This window comes from Tachypleus tridentatus, chromosome 4 (assembly GCF_004210375.1).
Source record: "Tachypleus tridentatus isolate NWPU-2018 chromosome 4, ASM421037v1, whole genome shotgun sequence".
NCBI classification, from domain to species: Eukaryota; Metazoa; Arthropoda; class Merostomata; order Xiphosura; family Limulidae; genus Tachypleus; species Tachypleus tridentatus.
This window is the reverse complement of record NC_134828.1, coordinates 59,679,502-59,698,466: the sequence shown is the minus strand read 5'-3', so window position 1 is coordinate 59,698,466 and position 18,965 is coordinate 59,679,502. Positions and strand designations below refer to the sequence as shown.

General features: G+C 33.1%; 1 protein-coding gene across 2 annotated transcripts in view; it reads right to left on the bottom strand.

Annotated features, from left to right (window-relative positions):
• Nucleotides 1–357: 357 nt before the first annotated feature.
• The window catches only part of LOC143249219 (homeobox protein engrailed-1-B-like), a 56,949-nt gene continuing 38,341 nt past the window's right edge, over nucleotides 358–18,965 (bottom strand). For both annotated transcript variants that reach the window (XM_076498696.1, XM_076498695.1), the window contains exon 2: nucleotides 358–3,405. In XM_076498696.1, the coding sequence (XP_076354811.1) occupies nucleotides 3,077–3,405 (329 nt within the window). In that variant the 3' untranslated portion in view covers nucleotides 358–3,076. The remainder of the gene's footprint in view (nucleotides 3,406–18,965) is intronic.

Sequence of the window (18,965 nt, the reverse complement as noted above, 5' to 3'; positions counted from 1 at the left end):
GAGAAAACAAATTCAGAATGTTTTCTGTGTTTATATACTAATTTTCGTACCATTAGCATTGTTTTCATTAATAAAAACCAAACAATACATATTTCGTAACACTTATCACGTATGCAGTTATTCATAAAAAATCATAAATGACTGCTTTTCACCTATGTGTTGAACGTTTAGTGTTACTGTATTAACCAGAACATTTCCGGATGTATAGCGAGCTAGAAATTGTTCTTTATTAAATAGGGTTAAGAACTTTTAATTTTTCTTCAAGTGAATTTTCTTGAGTTGATTTGAGCTAACGCGAATGATACTCAAATTACTAATTCCGATTATGCTCATTCGAAAAACACTTAAGTGAAAACGTTTTACAGCACTGAAAATAGTTTATTTCCATTTATCAGAACATTTTTTTTTTTACATAAAACTCATATGTACACTGAAACGTACAGAAGGTGACTGCTATACAACAGGTGACTTCGTTATAAATATCCGTAGAAACAAAGTGATAATAAGAATACAGGAAGCGTATATATCAGGCCCACATTTTTTTAGGTACTTCTTACTAGCTTCGTGGAACTTGGAGAAATAAACTCGTTTCTGCTTTAGATGCAGGAATATGCTTCATTTGAACTCAATTTAGAATGTGATAACAAGTATTTGAAACAGGCAAAGGTAACCAAGACTAAAAATTAATAAAGTTACGTGAACACATTAAATAACTATGTTTATCACCATACAAAAAATAAAAATGAAAACATAAAATTCCGTAACATTTCGGCAGAAATGTTTTGGAAATGTTTACAGCAGTCTATAGTTTAACGAATATTATTTTGAGAAGCCTTATAGAAAAGATGAAATATTTTCTATAATACTGAGTTATTTATTAGAGTGCACGTACATGTGTTTGTTTGTTTCAACCTTAAGTAAGTCGAGATGAAAGTCTTGTAGTGTAAATCAAAGTTTCACGTAGCATTCTTTTATTTAACTTTGAATGCTTTTCTTCCGTTATATATATGCTTGAAAAATATAAGGGGTTGTAAGTTTCTCTGTCTATATGTATTTATCCACTAAATATATTTTCATTTCTTCTTTTCTTTCTGATGTTAAAGTCCAGTTTATTTTTCGCTCCTGTTTTTGAAGACCTTTTGTGGTCCATTCATTCATTTTCATTATAATATACTTAGACCTCTTATACTGAGATTAATAACAAAACTATTATAATTTTTTTGAGTATTTATATATGACATCGTTGTCAGGTTGAATTTGAAATAAAGTTATCATACTTTTCTCGAGTATTTATGAGGCTGTCGTCAGTTTACTTTTTAGACTTAACTTCATTAATTACTTTATTGTATAATAAGAAAATATTAACAAAACTAAAACACTTCTTTTTTGAGCCGGTAGACATCTCAGGCTGTTTTTATACTTTCTGGTGGCTAGTCCGGTTACACTTATTGACAAGGAGACGAGGGCCTACCACTAACGTAAGTTGTCATTGTTTTGTATCTACCTTAAATTATGGCAATATTCTACGAAGAAGAGTGTTAATTTGTACCTGCAAGTTTTATTTCAACCAATTAATAAATATTCAGGTGTGATATTCTGTTTCAAAGTAACATAAAATAACAACAGTAGAGATAAAAGCTGGATGTTGTGGAAAAAAAGATATATTGTTGACACCATCAACAATGCAAAAAGACCTAACTGCTGGTGCCACACTCTCGGTCAAACTCTGGTATGTTAACTTACACTTCATTTGATCAGTAAATCAGTGTTAAAAATTGCGTTTTACTGCTTCATAAAACGTTTTGGATAACATAAGATTGAAATTTTTGCGAATGTGTTATCCTCAAGACATGTTTATTAGAGGGCCCGATTATTTTCTGATATAATTTGGTGGTTTTACAATAACATAGTAGCGCGCTTGTTAACCACGGAACTTCAAAATGTCAAATTATTTCGTTCCTTTAATGAGTTTAAAGCTAAAACGTCTACATAAGTGATTCAGTTTCTTGTCAAAAAATATAACCAATTAGTGAAGCTTAATATACTGAAGGCTAAATGTGCATGGCACAGAATAAAGACAGTGAAGATTAAGGTCAGGGAGGTTTAACACAAGCACTGATGAAAACAAACCAAACCAAGGAAGACTTGAAAAAAAATATGAACATAGAGCCCTTACACTCTTTAAACCAACTAATTCTGAGATTATTTAGAGATAAAAAAAATCTGAAACTCAATAAAGTAAAAGAAAATTTTTTCTTGTGCTTCAGATTTTTTGGACAAAGTTATGTGAAGAGTTACCTGTGGTTCCTAATTTTGAATTCATTAACTAAAACGAAGATAACCAGTCAACAGCAACCAAATCTAACTCTTTGTTTTTCCCTGTCTGACCGAACAGTGGAATTTATCTGACAGTCAGTCTTTTTGCAGAGCGCGTTTTTTACAGCAAGGGGACGCGAACTCTTAGCTTTACATCCCGACACGCTAATCTCTTTACCATATGCGAATCAATAAAGTGTAGCAAAATCTGCACACGAAATACGTATTTCACCAATTGACTAGCTCTTTTTATTTTTGGCCCAAACAGAGCACTAGTCAGCTTTTGTCATTTGGTGGATGCCAGTCGAGAGCTAGATAAGATAACATCTAATGGCAGTACAGTATTCCATATACAAAGAAGCTAAGTTCTTAAGAAACGTCAATATATATATTTGTGTGTATGTGTGTTTATAAGGTGCAAACTCTGCAGACACCTTAGCACTTAATGACTTAGATACTCGTAGTTATGACAACCGTGTCCTAATATACACTAATGGTTGTTAGTTAAAATCATGATGAAGTTATGGGACGTGCAGACTGGACGACGAATATATATAATTTGTTTTAAATAATCGTCACCAGTTTCAGTCCTGAGAAAATGTCAAAGTGCTGGAGGGCGGTGACGTCTTTTCCATGTCAAGCGACGAGTGCTGAGTTTATAACATATATGAGCAGAAGGCCAGTAAGCCAAGACGTCAAATCGTCTTCATAGGAATATGTACAATTAGGTATGTGAGATATACGGTATCTACTTCCCAGTCTATGATGAGTCAATGTCATTATCGTCCATGTCATCACGAACAGGGATTGTTGTATGGTTGTATAAACCTTGGGCCATTAGCTGGATAGCCAGTGTGTTCGGATGACCAATGGCCTTTTTGATCTTTGCACGTTTGTTCTGGAACCAAATTTTAATCTGAGACTCGTTAAGTTGTAGTTCACGAGCCAGGTCTTGTCGTCTTTTCTCTGTCAGGTAACGGTTTTCTTGGAACTCTGCCTTAAGTCGGACTAATTGGTCTGCTGTGAAGGCCGTTCTAGGCCGTTTCTCGTCAGGCCTCTTTTCCTTTTTCATCCTACGAGACCTGGGCCCTAGTTTGTATAATAAATAAAAAATCGGTTATATTAGAACTGATACAAAAGCAAGTCAAATGCTAACTTTTAAAAATATTCAGACGTTGTTATGATTCTCTGGGAATGCAAGAAAACGTTATGATCATTTTGACTAGCATTCCTCAATAAACAAAAGGCTAGGAACAGTTAAATCACAGAAGAAATAAAATCAATACGCGAAATTTTAATCATAAATCTAATTCTTAGAGTAGTATATTACTAAAGTTATTGTCTGGATGTTGTTAGCCAGCTAAGCTGACACTTAGAATAAAATGTTACCAAAGTTTATTTACTGTATGTTTTAGAATTGTAGATATTTAATCTGATTCTTAGAATGATGGAATGTTATGTTACCAATATTATTGGCTGTAAGTTATTAGTCAGTAAAGCTGGTGGCTGAATAGTTTGAAATAACACCCAGTTGACCTAATTTTTACATCTGCTATAAAGCTACAATGTAGGATAAGAGGGTTGTGTTATAACATAACCAGTTGAGCCTATTTTTACAATGTGGCGTTGCAATGACATGTTATTTAGCGATATACTGGATTGTACGAACTATTGTCCTGCTAGTTTTGTCGATTCTTATTCACGGGGCTATATTATTGGGACATTTACCTGGATTACTTCGAATATTATTATATTAATCCTATTCTCAGCTACAATGTGATGATATCCACAAATATTAACAGGAATATTAGAGAATGTTAGCACATTTAGCTCTTTTGTTTTCGTGAAATGTGGTATGATATTTGTGAATTCAATTATTTAAGCTATTAGCGTAAAATACCATGCATATACTTATTACCCTATAGTTCTTTCTTATATACGGTCATTCCTACTTATCTTAAATTACAAGTCTTTTGACGTATCATATTTTAAGTTTTTAATAGAAATAACATGAACATTTCTGTTTAAGAGCTCTGACTCTCCTCTTCCACTATTTGGTTGGTTTTTAAAGCTATCAATGTATTTCTGATATTAGTAGTACTTTTCTTCCAATTATATTGTTATTACGAAGAAATTATTTCATGTAGTCTTAACATTCAAATACAGATAAAACGACTTTTTACTTGTGATTGATTCATTTGTTTGCGAACCTTTGTTATTTCATCTATCATTCCATTCAATACTTCACACAATAAAAATAAACATTGTTTAGTGAACGAAATACATTTTGACAAATCCGCTGAAGAACAAAGATTGATTTAATTCCAATATAACTTTTAAATAACTAAGAAGAGCATTCAGCTTATCTTTATAAAACTAAAATCATTTTAATACGTTACTTAGATTTAAAATATCAACAGTTATTACGCTAAAATGTGATTTTATCAATGCATTTATAGAGAATAACTCTTATTTTTTGACCATTGAAGTCATTCTATGTAGGAACATAGCAACTTCGTTCTTCGAATGTGAATAAAACACTCCTCACCCGATAAAATTCTGATGGATTACTCTGTTACAGTGTCTCACTTTACACTGTTTGGTTTCATTTAAAGAGTTGAGGTGAAAAATATATATGGAAGAATCAATTCCATTTCTTTCTCCTAGGGTAATTGACCATACTCAAATTACCATAGAATAATAAAAAGAAGACATTATATTTTATTTACATAACAGTTTTATTAAGCCAAACTTAGAGACCTTGAGAGAAATGAAACACGAACTTCTTGTATTTGAAACGTGTCCACCAATAATTCGCTCACATGTAGCGGATAGTCTAATAGAATCCAACTTTTGTTTTAGCCACGCGAATAACAGAAGTTTCAATCTATTAGTTTTTATATTATTTTTAAAACAATATCTAACCAACATGTAAATTAACAAAAGCTAATGTCGTCTACAAGGAAACTCTTTCCGTTATATTCCCTATTGAATGTTTGTTTGTTTGTTTTTGAATTTTGCGCAAATCTATACGAGGCCTATCTGCTATCCCTAATTTAGCAGTGTAAAAATAGAGGGAAGGTAGATAGTCATCACCACCCACAGCCAACTTTTGGGCTACTTTTTTACCAACGAATAGTGGGATTGACCATATGTATATAATGCCCCCACAAATGAAAGAGGGGCGTGCTTAGTGTGACGGAGATTTGAACCCATGACCTTCAGATTACGAGTCGATCGCCTTAACCACCTGACCATGCCGGATGAATTGTGAGGTATACATATGCCCATTATAATGTAAATATACTTTGAAAACTAAATATGCTTTTGTTCAATTCGAGCAGGATGCGGTTTGTACACGAAGTAATTTGGGTTTAAAATTTGATATGTTAAGTTTGTAGAATAACATTTGTATTGTTTAATTTATGCATTTTGTGGGTTATATCTACAGCATACATGACATAAACAACATCAACCGTTATGCTGACAGGTAGATCTTGCAACACCATAAGTTATTTACTCCAGGGTGGGTTATAGCGTTCGACTCGTAATCTGAGGGTCACGGGTTCGAATCCTGATCGCACCAAACATGATCGCCCTTTCAGCTGTGGGGGCGTTATAATGTGACTGTCAATCCCACTATTCGTTGGTAAAAGAGTAGCCCAAGAGTTGGCGGTAAAAAGTGATGACTAGCTGCCTTCCCTCTAGTCTTACACTGCTAAATTAGGGACGGCTAGCGCAGACAGCCCTAGCGAAATTCAAAAACAAACAAACAAATTTACTGCAATGAAACTTACTCGGGTCCTTGTTCAGTTTTATCTTTCTTTACGTGGTGTTTTGTATGCGTATTCTACAATGATAATTAATGCAAACGTAATTCTAGTATAAACATTATCAATTGCAAAATAGAAATGATATTTAGATTATTAATATTAACTTCTGAACAAAGCATGCAACCTATATAAATCAGAACTAAATATATAAGCACCTACTAATAAGCATCGCTAATTAAATATAATGTTCAAATTATATTACTTATTATTATTAGAATGCATCATTTCACAAGTTGAGTACTTTCGGTATTAAAAAATATCTACAACTTTAAACCCGATAATATCTAAGAAGGTTAAGCCAGTCCAGGATGTTTAGATTAGTCCTGTTATTATGAAGAAATTATTTCAAGTAGTATTCACTGACATTAATAGTGTTGGTCCTCCTGCCCGATAAAGATACATATAGTTGAATACTAACACCCAGTATGTGTATTACATACTAAAACGAATGTCCTTTCCTGTGTTTGGAAGAATTTTTTTCTAGTAAACTAATCTCCCATTTGTAATCAGTTTATTAGTGTAGTTTGTCGATAGCTTCACCTCTTTGACACTGATGTCACAAACGAACATGATATAGCATAAAAGGAAAGATTAAAATATGCCATATAATAGAGTCGCATATGTGTTAGAAACAATACAAAACATGATAAACACACATAATATAATAATTGAATTTGCATTACGTTACGACAAAGATCAGAACGCTCATCTACTATTGAATATATAAATGAGTGAATGACTCTAACAAAGGGAAAGAAAACTGAATGTGCCAAATGTATTTAGTATACATCAAATTCACTGGAGAAAAGTTTGATTCAGCACATTTTGGTAGGGAACAAATGTGTCACATACTCTCCTATATGTGTTAAAATTTGCTGAATCAAAATTTCTGCAAAATTCAGAGATTCTTTAGGTTGTCTGTTGTCATTCATTACATGTAAGTGTACGTTACTCTATAAACATTGATGAACACGTAATCATTACATGTAAGTGTACGATACTCTGTAAACACTGATAAACACGTAAAGAGTAGAACTTTAAGTACGATTTTCAAACGTTAAGGGAGTAGCAAGGCAGCAGAGTTACGATCTGTAACACTAAAGATTATGTGTTTGGCTTCTCTTTCATGCCACAAGGATTGATGTTCATACGCCGAAGCTGCTAAACGTAAATGTAATTCTTCAAAAATTCATATTCTAAGTGAGGAAAAGTAAGGAGACCCTACCCCATAATAGCTAGAGTTACCCTCTTTGGCTGAAATTTGCCCCACTCCTCAATGCAGAATTATTTCAGCTGTGAGATGTTTGAGGGGTTTCTTGCATGTACAGCCCGTTTCAAGTCACCCCACAGCATCTCAATGGGATTAAGATCTGGGCTTTGACTCTACCATTTCAGGACTCTCCACTTCTTAGTTTTTAGCCAGATCTTGGTGGATTTACTGGTATGTTTTGGGTCATTGTCGTATTACAGGGTCCAGTTCCGCTTCAGCTTTAATTTTCGTACAGATAGTCTCACATGATCCTCAAGCACCCTCTGATACACAGTAGAATTCATGGTGGATTCTATGATTGTGAGCTGTTCAGGTCCTGCTGCAGCAAAGCAGCCCCAAACCATGACACTTCTACCTCCATGCTTCACAGTTGGTATGAGGTTCTTTTCCTGGAATGCTGTATTTGGTTTACGCCAAACATGTCCTCTGTTCTGGTGTCCAAATAATTAAATTTTGACTCATCTGTCCAAAGAACATTATTCCAGAAGTCCTGGTCTTTGTCTACATTCTATCTGGCAAACTTCAGTGTGGCCTTGATGTTTCTCTTAGAGAGCAAAGGTTTTCTCCTTGCACACTTCCCATGCAAGTTACACTTGTGCAGTCTCTTTCTGATTGTAGAGGCATGCACTTTCACATCAACAGTAGCCAGAGCAGTAGGTCCCGTGATGACATGTTAGGGTGTTTGGAGACCTCTTTTAGCATCTTGCGGTTTGTTCTCGGGGTGAACTTGCTTGGACGACCAGACCTGGGCATGTTGGCAGTTGTTTTGAAAGCCCTCCACTTGTTGACTATTTTCCGGACAGTGGAATGGCTGATTTCAAAATCTTTTGGGTTCTTTTTAAATCCCTTACCAGACTCATAAGCTGCTACAACTTTCTTTCTGAAGGCCTCACACAGCTCTTTTGCTCTCACCATGGTGCTCATTCTCACTTCAACAGTCAGGAGCACACCAAACTAAATGTCTGAGGTGCAAATAGGACAAGCTTAATTCAAAATGCTGAGTAACGATCTTCTAATCATGTGCACCTGGTGTGATACATCTGTGTGTGAGTTGAACCATTTTAAGTGGGAATAAATGTGGGGTGTCCTAACTTTTCCTCAGTTAGAATATGCATTTTTGTAGAATTAAATTTACAGAAGATCTTGAAAAGTCTTTTATTCAGTTTTAATTGTTTAGTTATATTTCTATAATCTCTCAGTATTGTTAAAATTGAGATTAAATATCTGTATATCCAAAAATGTTACAAAAATACAAGTGCTTTCATAGGGTGTTCTAACTTTTTCACATAACTATATAAAGACAGAGGACACAACATCTCAAAAAACGGATTCTTCAGTGTTTTCACTGGAAGAAGAAAAACCAGTTTACAGAGGTAATGAGCTCTGGAACCACATTAGAAATTAATCTGGAACACTGCTGTTATCCGCAAATAGTGACGGAAGAGAACCATTTAACTACAAAAAAAAAGCAAGATGCTCTCATTCGACTATTTACGTGAAAAATCTCCTAATACGTCTCCATAGCACTTTTTTGTGCTATTTAAATATTGTTTTGGAAGTGAACGCAGTGGACAGTTCATGGAAATATTTTCAAATTGTCTTGTCTCTCTTGGTCTCATCGTTTTTCTTAGAAGCTTGTTGCAGTAGCACGTGCTGTGCTATACAGTAATACTTAATCATGGCCATCAGATTGAGCAAAATCAAGTGGAAAAGAACTTATGAGAGCAGCTCGAGAATTTAAATATTGTTTATTTAATTTACATTTTTTCGACATCTTTTAATACGTAGTGATTTACCAAGCTATGCCTTCTGCATGGATTGAACCCTGATATTTGTTTTTATGTTATGAACCTTCAAAACACCTAACCTTCGGAAGAATAGTTCTTAGAAATTATGATTAACCATATTGTACCATGTGATGTACTCTACGATTGTTTACTTTAACTGTTTTCAAGATATATTTACCAATTAAATATGGCACGGCATGGCCAGGTGGTTAAGGCCAGGTTGTTTTTTTTTATTTCGCGCAAAGCTACACGAGGGCTATTTGCACTAGCCGTCCCTATTTAAGCAGTGAGAAGGCAGATTAGCAGTGTTAGACTAGAGGGAAGGCAGCTAGTCATTACCACCCACCGCCAACTCTTGGTCTACTCTTTTACCAACGAACAGTGCAATTTATCGTCGGTTTATAATGCTTCCACAGCTGAAAGGGCGAGCATGTTTAAAGTGACAGGGATTGAAACTCCCTCACTCCCTCAGATCAAGAGTCAAGCGCCCTAACCACCTGGCCATACTGGGCCCAGCGTTATGATATTGCAGTTGTTCCGTTGAATCATTGACAAGCACAAAAAAGGACCAACCAAGCAAAAACATTGTACTTTTAGATCAGAGTAAGACTTAATGGAAAATTGGTCCCAGCTTCAAATATTATTAGACACTCTATCTCTATAATTTATTTTTATTTTTACCGAAGATGTTGGTTTTCTAGAAAGGACTACTTTAGAACTGTAGATTAACAAGAGAGACGGTTATATAATACAATCTGAAAACACAAATAAAATATGGTTCAGACAAATTTATGTCAGAAGAAAAGGATGTAAGAGAAATGTATATCTATATACAGCAACTGGCATCACGCAAACAGTTACCATTTACACGCTTTATAATTAAAACGCAGATGTGCTAATGGTATAATATATGATATATACACTGTATAAGAACAAACCTAGATAAATGCAATAGTCATTATACTAAATTAAGGTATACTAGAAACAGATTTTCCGAATATTTATATGAAAAATATTTCAGAACCAAAAGTTCAGGTAATAATGTTTTTCCATACACATATGGTTTAACTACATTGTACATCGTTTCACCAGATATCAAGCAATTCAATATAATATGCTTGTGATAAATATTATATTTTGTTTTATTAGAATGTGAAATGTTAACTAGTTACTTTGATTTCAGACAGCCTGCACTTTTGAAACCAACCATTTGTTAACGGCTTATTAAATTTCTCACGTAATATGCCTCTTTTAGCGCAGAAACACGTTCGTTTTCAGCGCGATATTTTTTTTTTACGAAAGAAAAACGTATTTTTTTACTAAAATTATAGCATCGAAAAATATTGCGACTTATGGGCTTCGATAAAACTGACTATATGATAATTGTAATTTACTAAAATTAATTGGATTTATAGTTTCCTCTTTATTCTCAGTAGCTGTCACAAAGTAAGAATAAATACCATCTCAGAGAATGACATCGTATGGTATATTAGATTGATTTTAGTGAAACATGAAATGTTGACGATTAGGAGAGACATTGGTACGTATAATATTAAGTTATTTCAGCTGATAATTTGACCAAATTAGGTACATAATTGTGTACCTAATTATATAAGTATGAAACAACCCTTGGTTATATTAATCAATTTCCTAACTTTTGTGTATATGAAAAATTGTTTTCACATAATTTGTTAATTTTGTATACAACACAAAAAGATTACAATATAGCAATAATAAAACAAGTTGAATTATTATAAAAAAATAAGAAATGTGTCATGCATTCTTATAGAATGTGTATAAAACAATAAAATATTCTGCTAAGAATGTATTAGAACGAAATGGACGAATTCTAATATATCATCTTTGCTTTCACCGACTGGATCAAGTATAACATCAACCAATAACGGTTCAAATATTATAAAATACGAACACTAATACGTTTGGAGTAAATAGCGTCGACAGCAAGTCGTAAGTAACGCTTATAAAATTGTTTAATTGGGATTCAAACACTTCATGATATAACTTCCGGATATCTTGGACTTAAATTCCAAATAGGCATTTTTTTTTCTTATACTGGAAACTGTTACTGGATCAGCCTAAGTAGAAGTATTTAAAATATTCAAAATAATAAAAGTATGCTCCTACATTGAGAAAAATTACGTTCACTTATCTTTTACGATAGCACAATAGCCCTAAACATTCTTTACTCGGGTATATATATGAACATAGATTGAAAATGAGAATTATCACATCCGGGGTAAGGATTAGACGGATATGCTGAAATGTTATTTTGAAGTGAAGTTTGGGAACATTTACTTAGTAATGGAAAATGATGTGTTTAGATAATTGTAATAATACAGGTTCTATATTACTACTTTGATATCATCGCAATATAACTGAATGAATGTAATCAAATTATTTGTTAATTTTGATATACAATAATGTTATGTGATTATGTTGTATTTCAAATGTTCTGAAGAATAATTGTTAATGAAATATTTTCGAAAGTATTTTAATTTGTATTTCATCAGTAAGCCAACTGCCAGCTAAATTAAATTAATATATTATTATTATTATAGTTACAATACATACAAGAGCTCTCTTGGTACAGTAAAATAAATATTTGCTATAATTACTATGGATACGAGTAAACGTGTAAAGTTATGTATACGACTTTCCAAGCTGCTTTGAATTGATGACCAAATTTTTAAAACATTTCATGACTTAGAAAAATTTACTTCTGAAACAAACGGTATAGATGTAAAACGCTAACACACACACACATACACATACATATAAATATTGGTGTAACATGCTGATATATAAAATGATATATACACACATACACTATATTATAAACATGCCAAGAAAGTTACTTACATTGTAGTAAAATTACCTTTCACTTTTAAAGTGTACATTATTTCGACAGAAAATAAATGGGCACAAAGTATTGTTACGCAGCACTGATCTGACCATATAGACAATACGTATATATTAAACATTCCTTTCTCTTTACTTCTAACTACAAGCAGATGTTTAATAATTCCAGTGGACGAACAAGAAATACCCATTCATCAAGTAAACAGCTGCCAAACGAACTATTCTCCAGTGTCACCCAAGTTCCGCGGCTGTTTCTGTCTGTCTCCATCAGATAAAATGGTAGTTTGCGCCATTTGACCCCACCACCCAAGCGGGAGTCCATCAGCGGTAAGCCCACCCGGCATGATGCAGATCAGGGTTTTAAATCTACGCTCAAACTAAAACTCTTGCCTTAGATCACCTGAAATTGACATAATTTAGGGACTGTGTTAGCCGCTAGGAGATAAACCAGTTTGGTAGTTTTCTCGTGCGACTTCAAGTGATTTTGTGTGCTAGTGTTGACCAAAACAGTTGCATGTAATAAAAAAATCTTAATGCTACATATGACGGTAAATATATCAAGTTTCGGTTGCTTGAAATATAAGTTAAAACAACGTCAGAAAAGGCTTAAGTGAATAAAAAAGTATATATATTATATTTTTAGTTCAAAGCGAGTTGTAAACTTCTGATCACATAATAAAGATACGAAGAGTTTAAAAAGTGCATAAAGCACAATATTTCTTTGTATGGGACTAAGAAAGGTAGTGTTGAATAATATAAATCAAAATATATTCGGTACTATTAACATCTGTCAAAAATAGGTCAAACTTTTTTTTCACTTACAGGTTGATTTTAAGTGTATTATTGATTCTATAAAAGGAAGAATTTCATTCTAGTATCAACAAAGGTAATAACTATACAAGTTTAGTTGATCAAATATCAGTAATGTAAATTTTTGGATTGTGTTACGAAATGTATATTAAACAATAATAGATGTTATCAGAAATGAATCGTAAGTTGCAACATATGTTGCCTATAGAGGGTAGGATTCATTTTTTAAATACAGGATCCTTGAAAAGTTTACCAACTATTTCACGACAACTCATTAAAATTAGAAACAGAGGGAGTGAAAAAAAGAGCTAATCTATGTATTACAAAGCAACAAGATTATTTCGATATACGGTGTTTCTTTGAATACAATAAACGTTGAAAACAAAATAATGCAACATAGCTAGGATGTAAGTGGAAGTAAGGATGAAGGAAGGGGAAGTAAGGAAGAAGCTTTAGCAGACAATACGCGATTCAACGGTTTAGAACTTGAGTGTTGCTCACGTATAAGGAATCGGAGCTTTAGAGGTATTAATGCAATTTAACTGCTCATTTTAAAAGACTTGATAAATGAATTAAAAATATAATTACAGTGGTGACATGTACTATATAATTTAAATCTAATTCGAGCTATGTTGACCCTGACCACGTTGTGAGCTTAAAACTTAATTTTCTAAAAGTTTATCGTGTCTTTATTAAATTCACAATAATTTTTTGTTTATCAAAAATAAAGCAAAAAATAAGGAGAGGAAAATATTTTTAATTAACGTTTTGAAGGCAAATGTTTAATGTTCCAGATCTAGACTGAACTACAATAACTAGTAAGTATTCTTGTTAAACCTTAACAAGTGTCGGTTGCCGTTTCACAGGCTTTTGTGTCACGTCGCCTTCTCAGGAGTTTCCTAAAAATAAGATAAATAAAAGCTACATATTCAGATTGTTTGAACATAAGCACAAAGCTATAGAATAGGCTTCTGTGTTCTGCCCACCAGGGGGATCGAAACCCGATGTTTTGCGTTATAAGTCCGAAGACGTACCATTGTGTTACTGAATGAAACATATTTAGCTCAGTGATGCATATTTACATTCATAAAATCCTCCTATTCTATAGAACTGTTACTGTTTTGATCGAATTTAGGTGATAGAAAAAATGGATCAAAACTTCAGACTGCATCGTGTAGGATTACTTTTATTATATGGTGTTTTTATAATGCCCACACGCCTGAAAGGGCGGGCATGTTTGGTGCGACCGGGATTTGAACCTGCGACCCTCGGATTATGAGTCGAACACGTTAACACGCTTGACCATGCCGGACCTTAACAGTATGCATTAAATTTAGAAATTATACGAAAATCCTCCTATGTTTATATGATCAGCGAAAATTTAAATGATTGAAATAACTTGTAAATAAAGGCAAGGAAATGAAGTACAGAAATAAGATTTATATAGATAACAATGCTTATTCAAATATTTTATAGTATTTTTACAGCTAACGTTTATTTAGATATTAGAAAACATAACGTCAGTTACAGACGTTTTCAGATTTCTTCTAAATCTCATTGCGTCACTCTCAGCATTTTGTAGGAAACAAGAAAAGTAACTCGTATTCAGATGTATCTCCTACTAAGGCAGTCAGTAAATGGTATGATAAACTGTTGAGTGTGAGTTCGAAAATATTTGCTTCTAGATAAGAGGTAAATCACATAAGATTAGGAGATATAGAAATAATACGTGCACATAAGCATCTATAGGAAGACAAAATAATAAGAATGGAAAACCAAATATATAGGTTTCAGGCTTGAAATTTCACGCATAAGAATGAACATGTGAAAATTTTTACCTTTGAAGATGAACACGTGGAGATACATATGTATGTCACAGAACGAACACATTTGGTCGTAGACATGAAAATATCTCTGCATGAGCTTTGCGTTTGAAAGTAGTAGATACATAGAAATATTCTCACGTAAACTTTGTATTTGAGAAAAGAAACATGAAAATATTTCCATATAAGATTTGTTTTTGAGAGGTGATACACATAAAGATAGTAATACACGGACTTTGTGTTGAGTTTATAAATACATGGAGCTTTTTTTTTTACAGCAAACACACAACTATATTTCCACATAAGCCCTGTGTTTGAGAGTATAGACACGTGACGGCATTTCAACATGAGTCTTGTATTTGGGAGTACAGACAAATAGGGATTTTTTTTTTTTTTTTTTTTACAAGACCATTACATTCAAGATTGTACGCACGGAGATAAATGGTACACCGGAAAAAAGTATTAGTTTGAGCCTGCGAGAACTAATAGCTTACAGAAAACACCCTGACATTTTTCTTTGTGTTGTTTGAATAAAGGTTTTAAAGGTAAACACTTTTCATTTTACAACACTAAAATTACAGGTTCGATCGATACGACGAGCACAACACATCGTGCAGTGTGTATATTTGTGTAAAATATATTCATGTGTGATACAACTTCATTGACCTTTGTGAAAGAGATATAAAAATACCTGGAATTTCTCTAATTCTTCTACGATTGGGGAATATAACTTTTATATTGTTAAAAGAAGAGAGTTTTCAAGCTTGCATTACCTGGTTCAGGTGAATTTTAACATTTACAATGAAGCTATAAAAACATAATAAAAAGGTATACACTTTTCGTCGTGAAATGCTGTTATGTTTTTATTGGACCGTAGCAGCAGCTAAGCAAAATATCTCGTGTCGTATTTGTGAAACCAGCAAAGTAAACTAAATTACTTTCTCAGATGTAATATAAATATAATGTTGTTGTCATTCACTCGTCAGGGTTATCTCTTTGTTTTTCATATTGGTTGATAGCTTTGAAAAGTTAGTGCTAGAAATTCTGATCACGGGACGCAGCTATTCACTTTCTTAGAAAACGGGAGGTGGAGGTAATATATCTTAATATGAACAAGCTCTTGGCCGATCAATAAATACCGAGTTGGAGAGCTAACTAGTACTGTCACACGCCACCTCATATATTTCCTTAAGGTAGGTATACCCCACACCAGGTAAACTGAAGCACAACCGTCTAACAAGATATCAGTTAAAGAAAGATTTTGACTGTGAGAACTTTTCCTCATCTAGTTAGATATTAAAAGAATAAGATTCTAGATTCATAGATTAGATATCGTACAGAACTAGAATTATGACGTTGAAAGTCATGTAGATATTACCCATGTATAATATTTCGATAAGGTAAGTACATCACACCAGGTAAACTGAAGCACAACCGTCTAACTGGAAAATATTTATTAGGGAAAGATTTGACTGTGAGAACTTTTCCTTGTCAGACCTTAACTCTAAAAAAAAATCACGGGAATCGAAGCTTGGCACGACTTGGTTGCTAAGTGTAATATTGATATTAATATTAGCAAATAAATTTTAATATAAAATACAGCATAATAAACATGACATTAAAGTAAAGATTACGTTAAAAAGTTCCATTATTGACAGTAAATTTTCCCTATAGTCGTAAACAGTGATAATCAAGGTAGTGGTTGTGTATAGAAATAACGTATATTACGTACAATAATTTTTAGGAAATGCGTGACAATATAATACAGCAAAGCAATTTCTAAATTATTTAACAGGTTGCCATGGAGACAAAGTATTATGCGCTGTTAAGGACGATAGCGGTATAAAATCACGCGAACCCATTTCTGTATCCAAACACCAGGTGTCCGTTAACACGCTATACATCGGTTTCCAACATATCCGTTAAGGATAATAACTAAATGACTTATCCACGGTTTCCGGCAGTCTATCTTAGTTTAAACGTCCACAGACAATAATTATGGGTAATTTTGTAGAGCGTGAAACAACATGTTTTTGTTCGCGATAGCTCACACGACTGTCAACTAGAATTAACATTCATCACACATGCAACTAGTTAATCATTCATACAACACCCGACGGATCTGTTAAAGGTTATTCATCTATCTGGAAACGGTTCTAAAACAATTATACCCATGTCTACTGATAACCTGTTCGAGTGTCTTATTATTTTGATTATGTATGAAAATGTATTTCAGTTTATCATCAGAAATATTTTTTTAGAAAGTGCTTTATGAAATAAACTTGTCTGTAAGAAATAGAACTACACAGTAAAACTGCCATGTACGACGACTATACCACTATAACAATATTCTGAGTGATCATGTCCATTGTAAAACTTAAAATATGGAGGAATTAAAGGTTATAGTATTAGGGAAACTTACTTCTCTTTCACGTGCACGTAACAAAAACAAAGAGATTCAGATATATATATTAAAAACGCAAAGTATGACTGGGAATTGACGAGAATACGAAGTTGTTCATTAAGAGAATACGTGACTGATTCTTTCGTATGTAATAATAACATTGTGCGTGCCTTGCACGCACCGGCTGCATTAAACTGTGCTACATAAAAATGCTGCTTAAACGTCACTTCTCCCAAGTAGCTGATATTAGGCTAGTTCGTATTAATTAAAAATAATGTTACTTTCGCTGATGTTCGTCGTTGCGACTACTCTTACTGGCTGCAAGTCGACCCGTAATAGAAACAGTCTTATTTCAGAGGAGCAACACATAAATAGTAGTGCAAGACGTTGCGGGGACAGTTAGCTTGCATTTAAGATTGCGATTCGAAGCAAGCTGAAGAACAACAACAAAAATTAATAAATCATTTTAACGTGAGTGGAAATTAACCATGGAATTTATAACAAGTGAATGCAAAAATAAAATTCTTAAAGATGGAAGTTAATGAATGCTTTCATGAAGTAGTTACTCAACATAGTCAACAATGTTGTCACTGCTACAAAGGTTTCATAAAACATTTCACTTGTTGTGGGTCTGAAACTGAACTATCTGATGTCTAGAAGAAAATCAAATTTGGTTAAATACTCAATAATAATCTCTGAATCCTCAAAGTACCTTTTTATTATAATAACCGTAAAACCTTAATCTAACAACAAACCCGAAATTGTATACCTTAAAAATCAATATACATACAATGCAATAAGGGCAATGCAATATTAATAAAGTTATTAAAAGGTAAATGAGTAGTTAATGCAGTCTATCACAGCAGTTAGTTAATATATCCGACATCAAAACGAAGGAAGAAAGCAGTACAAGTATGATTGTCTTTTAAGAGCATAATTCATGTTAACAATGTCAAATGAAGTTTCTAAGTTTAATCACATTCGTAGAGCATTCTTTACAATATAGAGTGTATAAGTTTTGCTTGCTTTGAAGTTTCGTCTCAGCTTACATAAAGACTATCTGCTCTAGCCGACCCCAAATTATGGAGTAATAAATTAGATGAACGACAGCTAGATAACAACACTCGCTTCGACTTAAAAGTTAGATGACATTTTCAACCTCAATTTTCCAGATATCTCACACACACAAAATGAGCTTATTGGTATATCAATATCACATGCTTGCGAATTTAAGTTTTATAAAAGTTTTATTAGCTTTAATAATTCTGTTACGCAGATTTCGAAAATAATATTAATTTTATGTTTTCAAGAAATTTTTTTTTTCAAATCTGGATGAAAAACTATTACTTAAACCAAATTATTATTTCGTTTACCACAATGGACATTTTTTATCATTATGTTTGGATTCTAGTAAGATAAATAAGATACTCACGTCGAGATTGGTCTAGAGAAATCTATAGCCAGTAGTTGTCAACGTTTTAATCATAACAAAATGTGAACATATTTCAATGAATATTATTCATTTATGTAAAAGAACATATGACGTTATGTGAAAAATCTTTAAGCAATGGAGAGAAATAGATATTTTCGGATTCAGCGTACAGTTATTAACGTAGAGCATGTAAAGATTTCAAAACAATAAAACTGTTGTAGGCCTATGTATTCAGAAGAAGTCATACACTAAACTAGTCAAAGCATTTGCAATATTTTTAGCAAACAACACTTTATCCTCCTATTTTCATGTTATTAAATATTTGACATGAATTACGTTCTTACCATAACTTAGCTTCACTTTCACGTCTTTTTTATATATATAATTTCAGAACAGAAAATGTCTTAAGC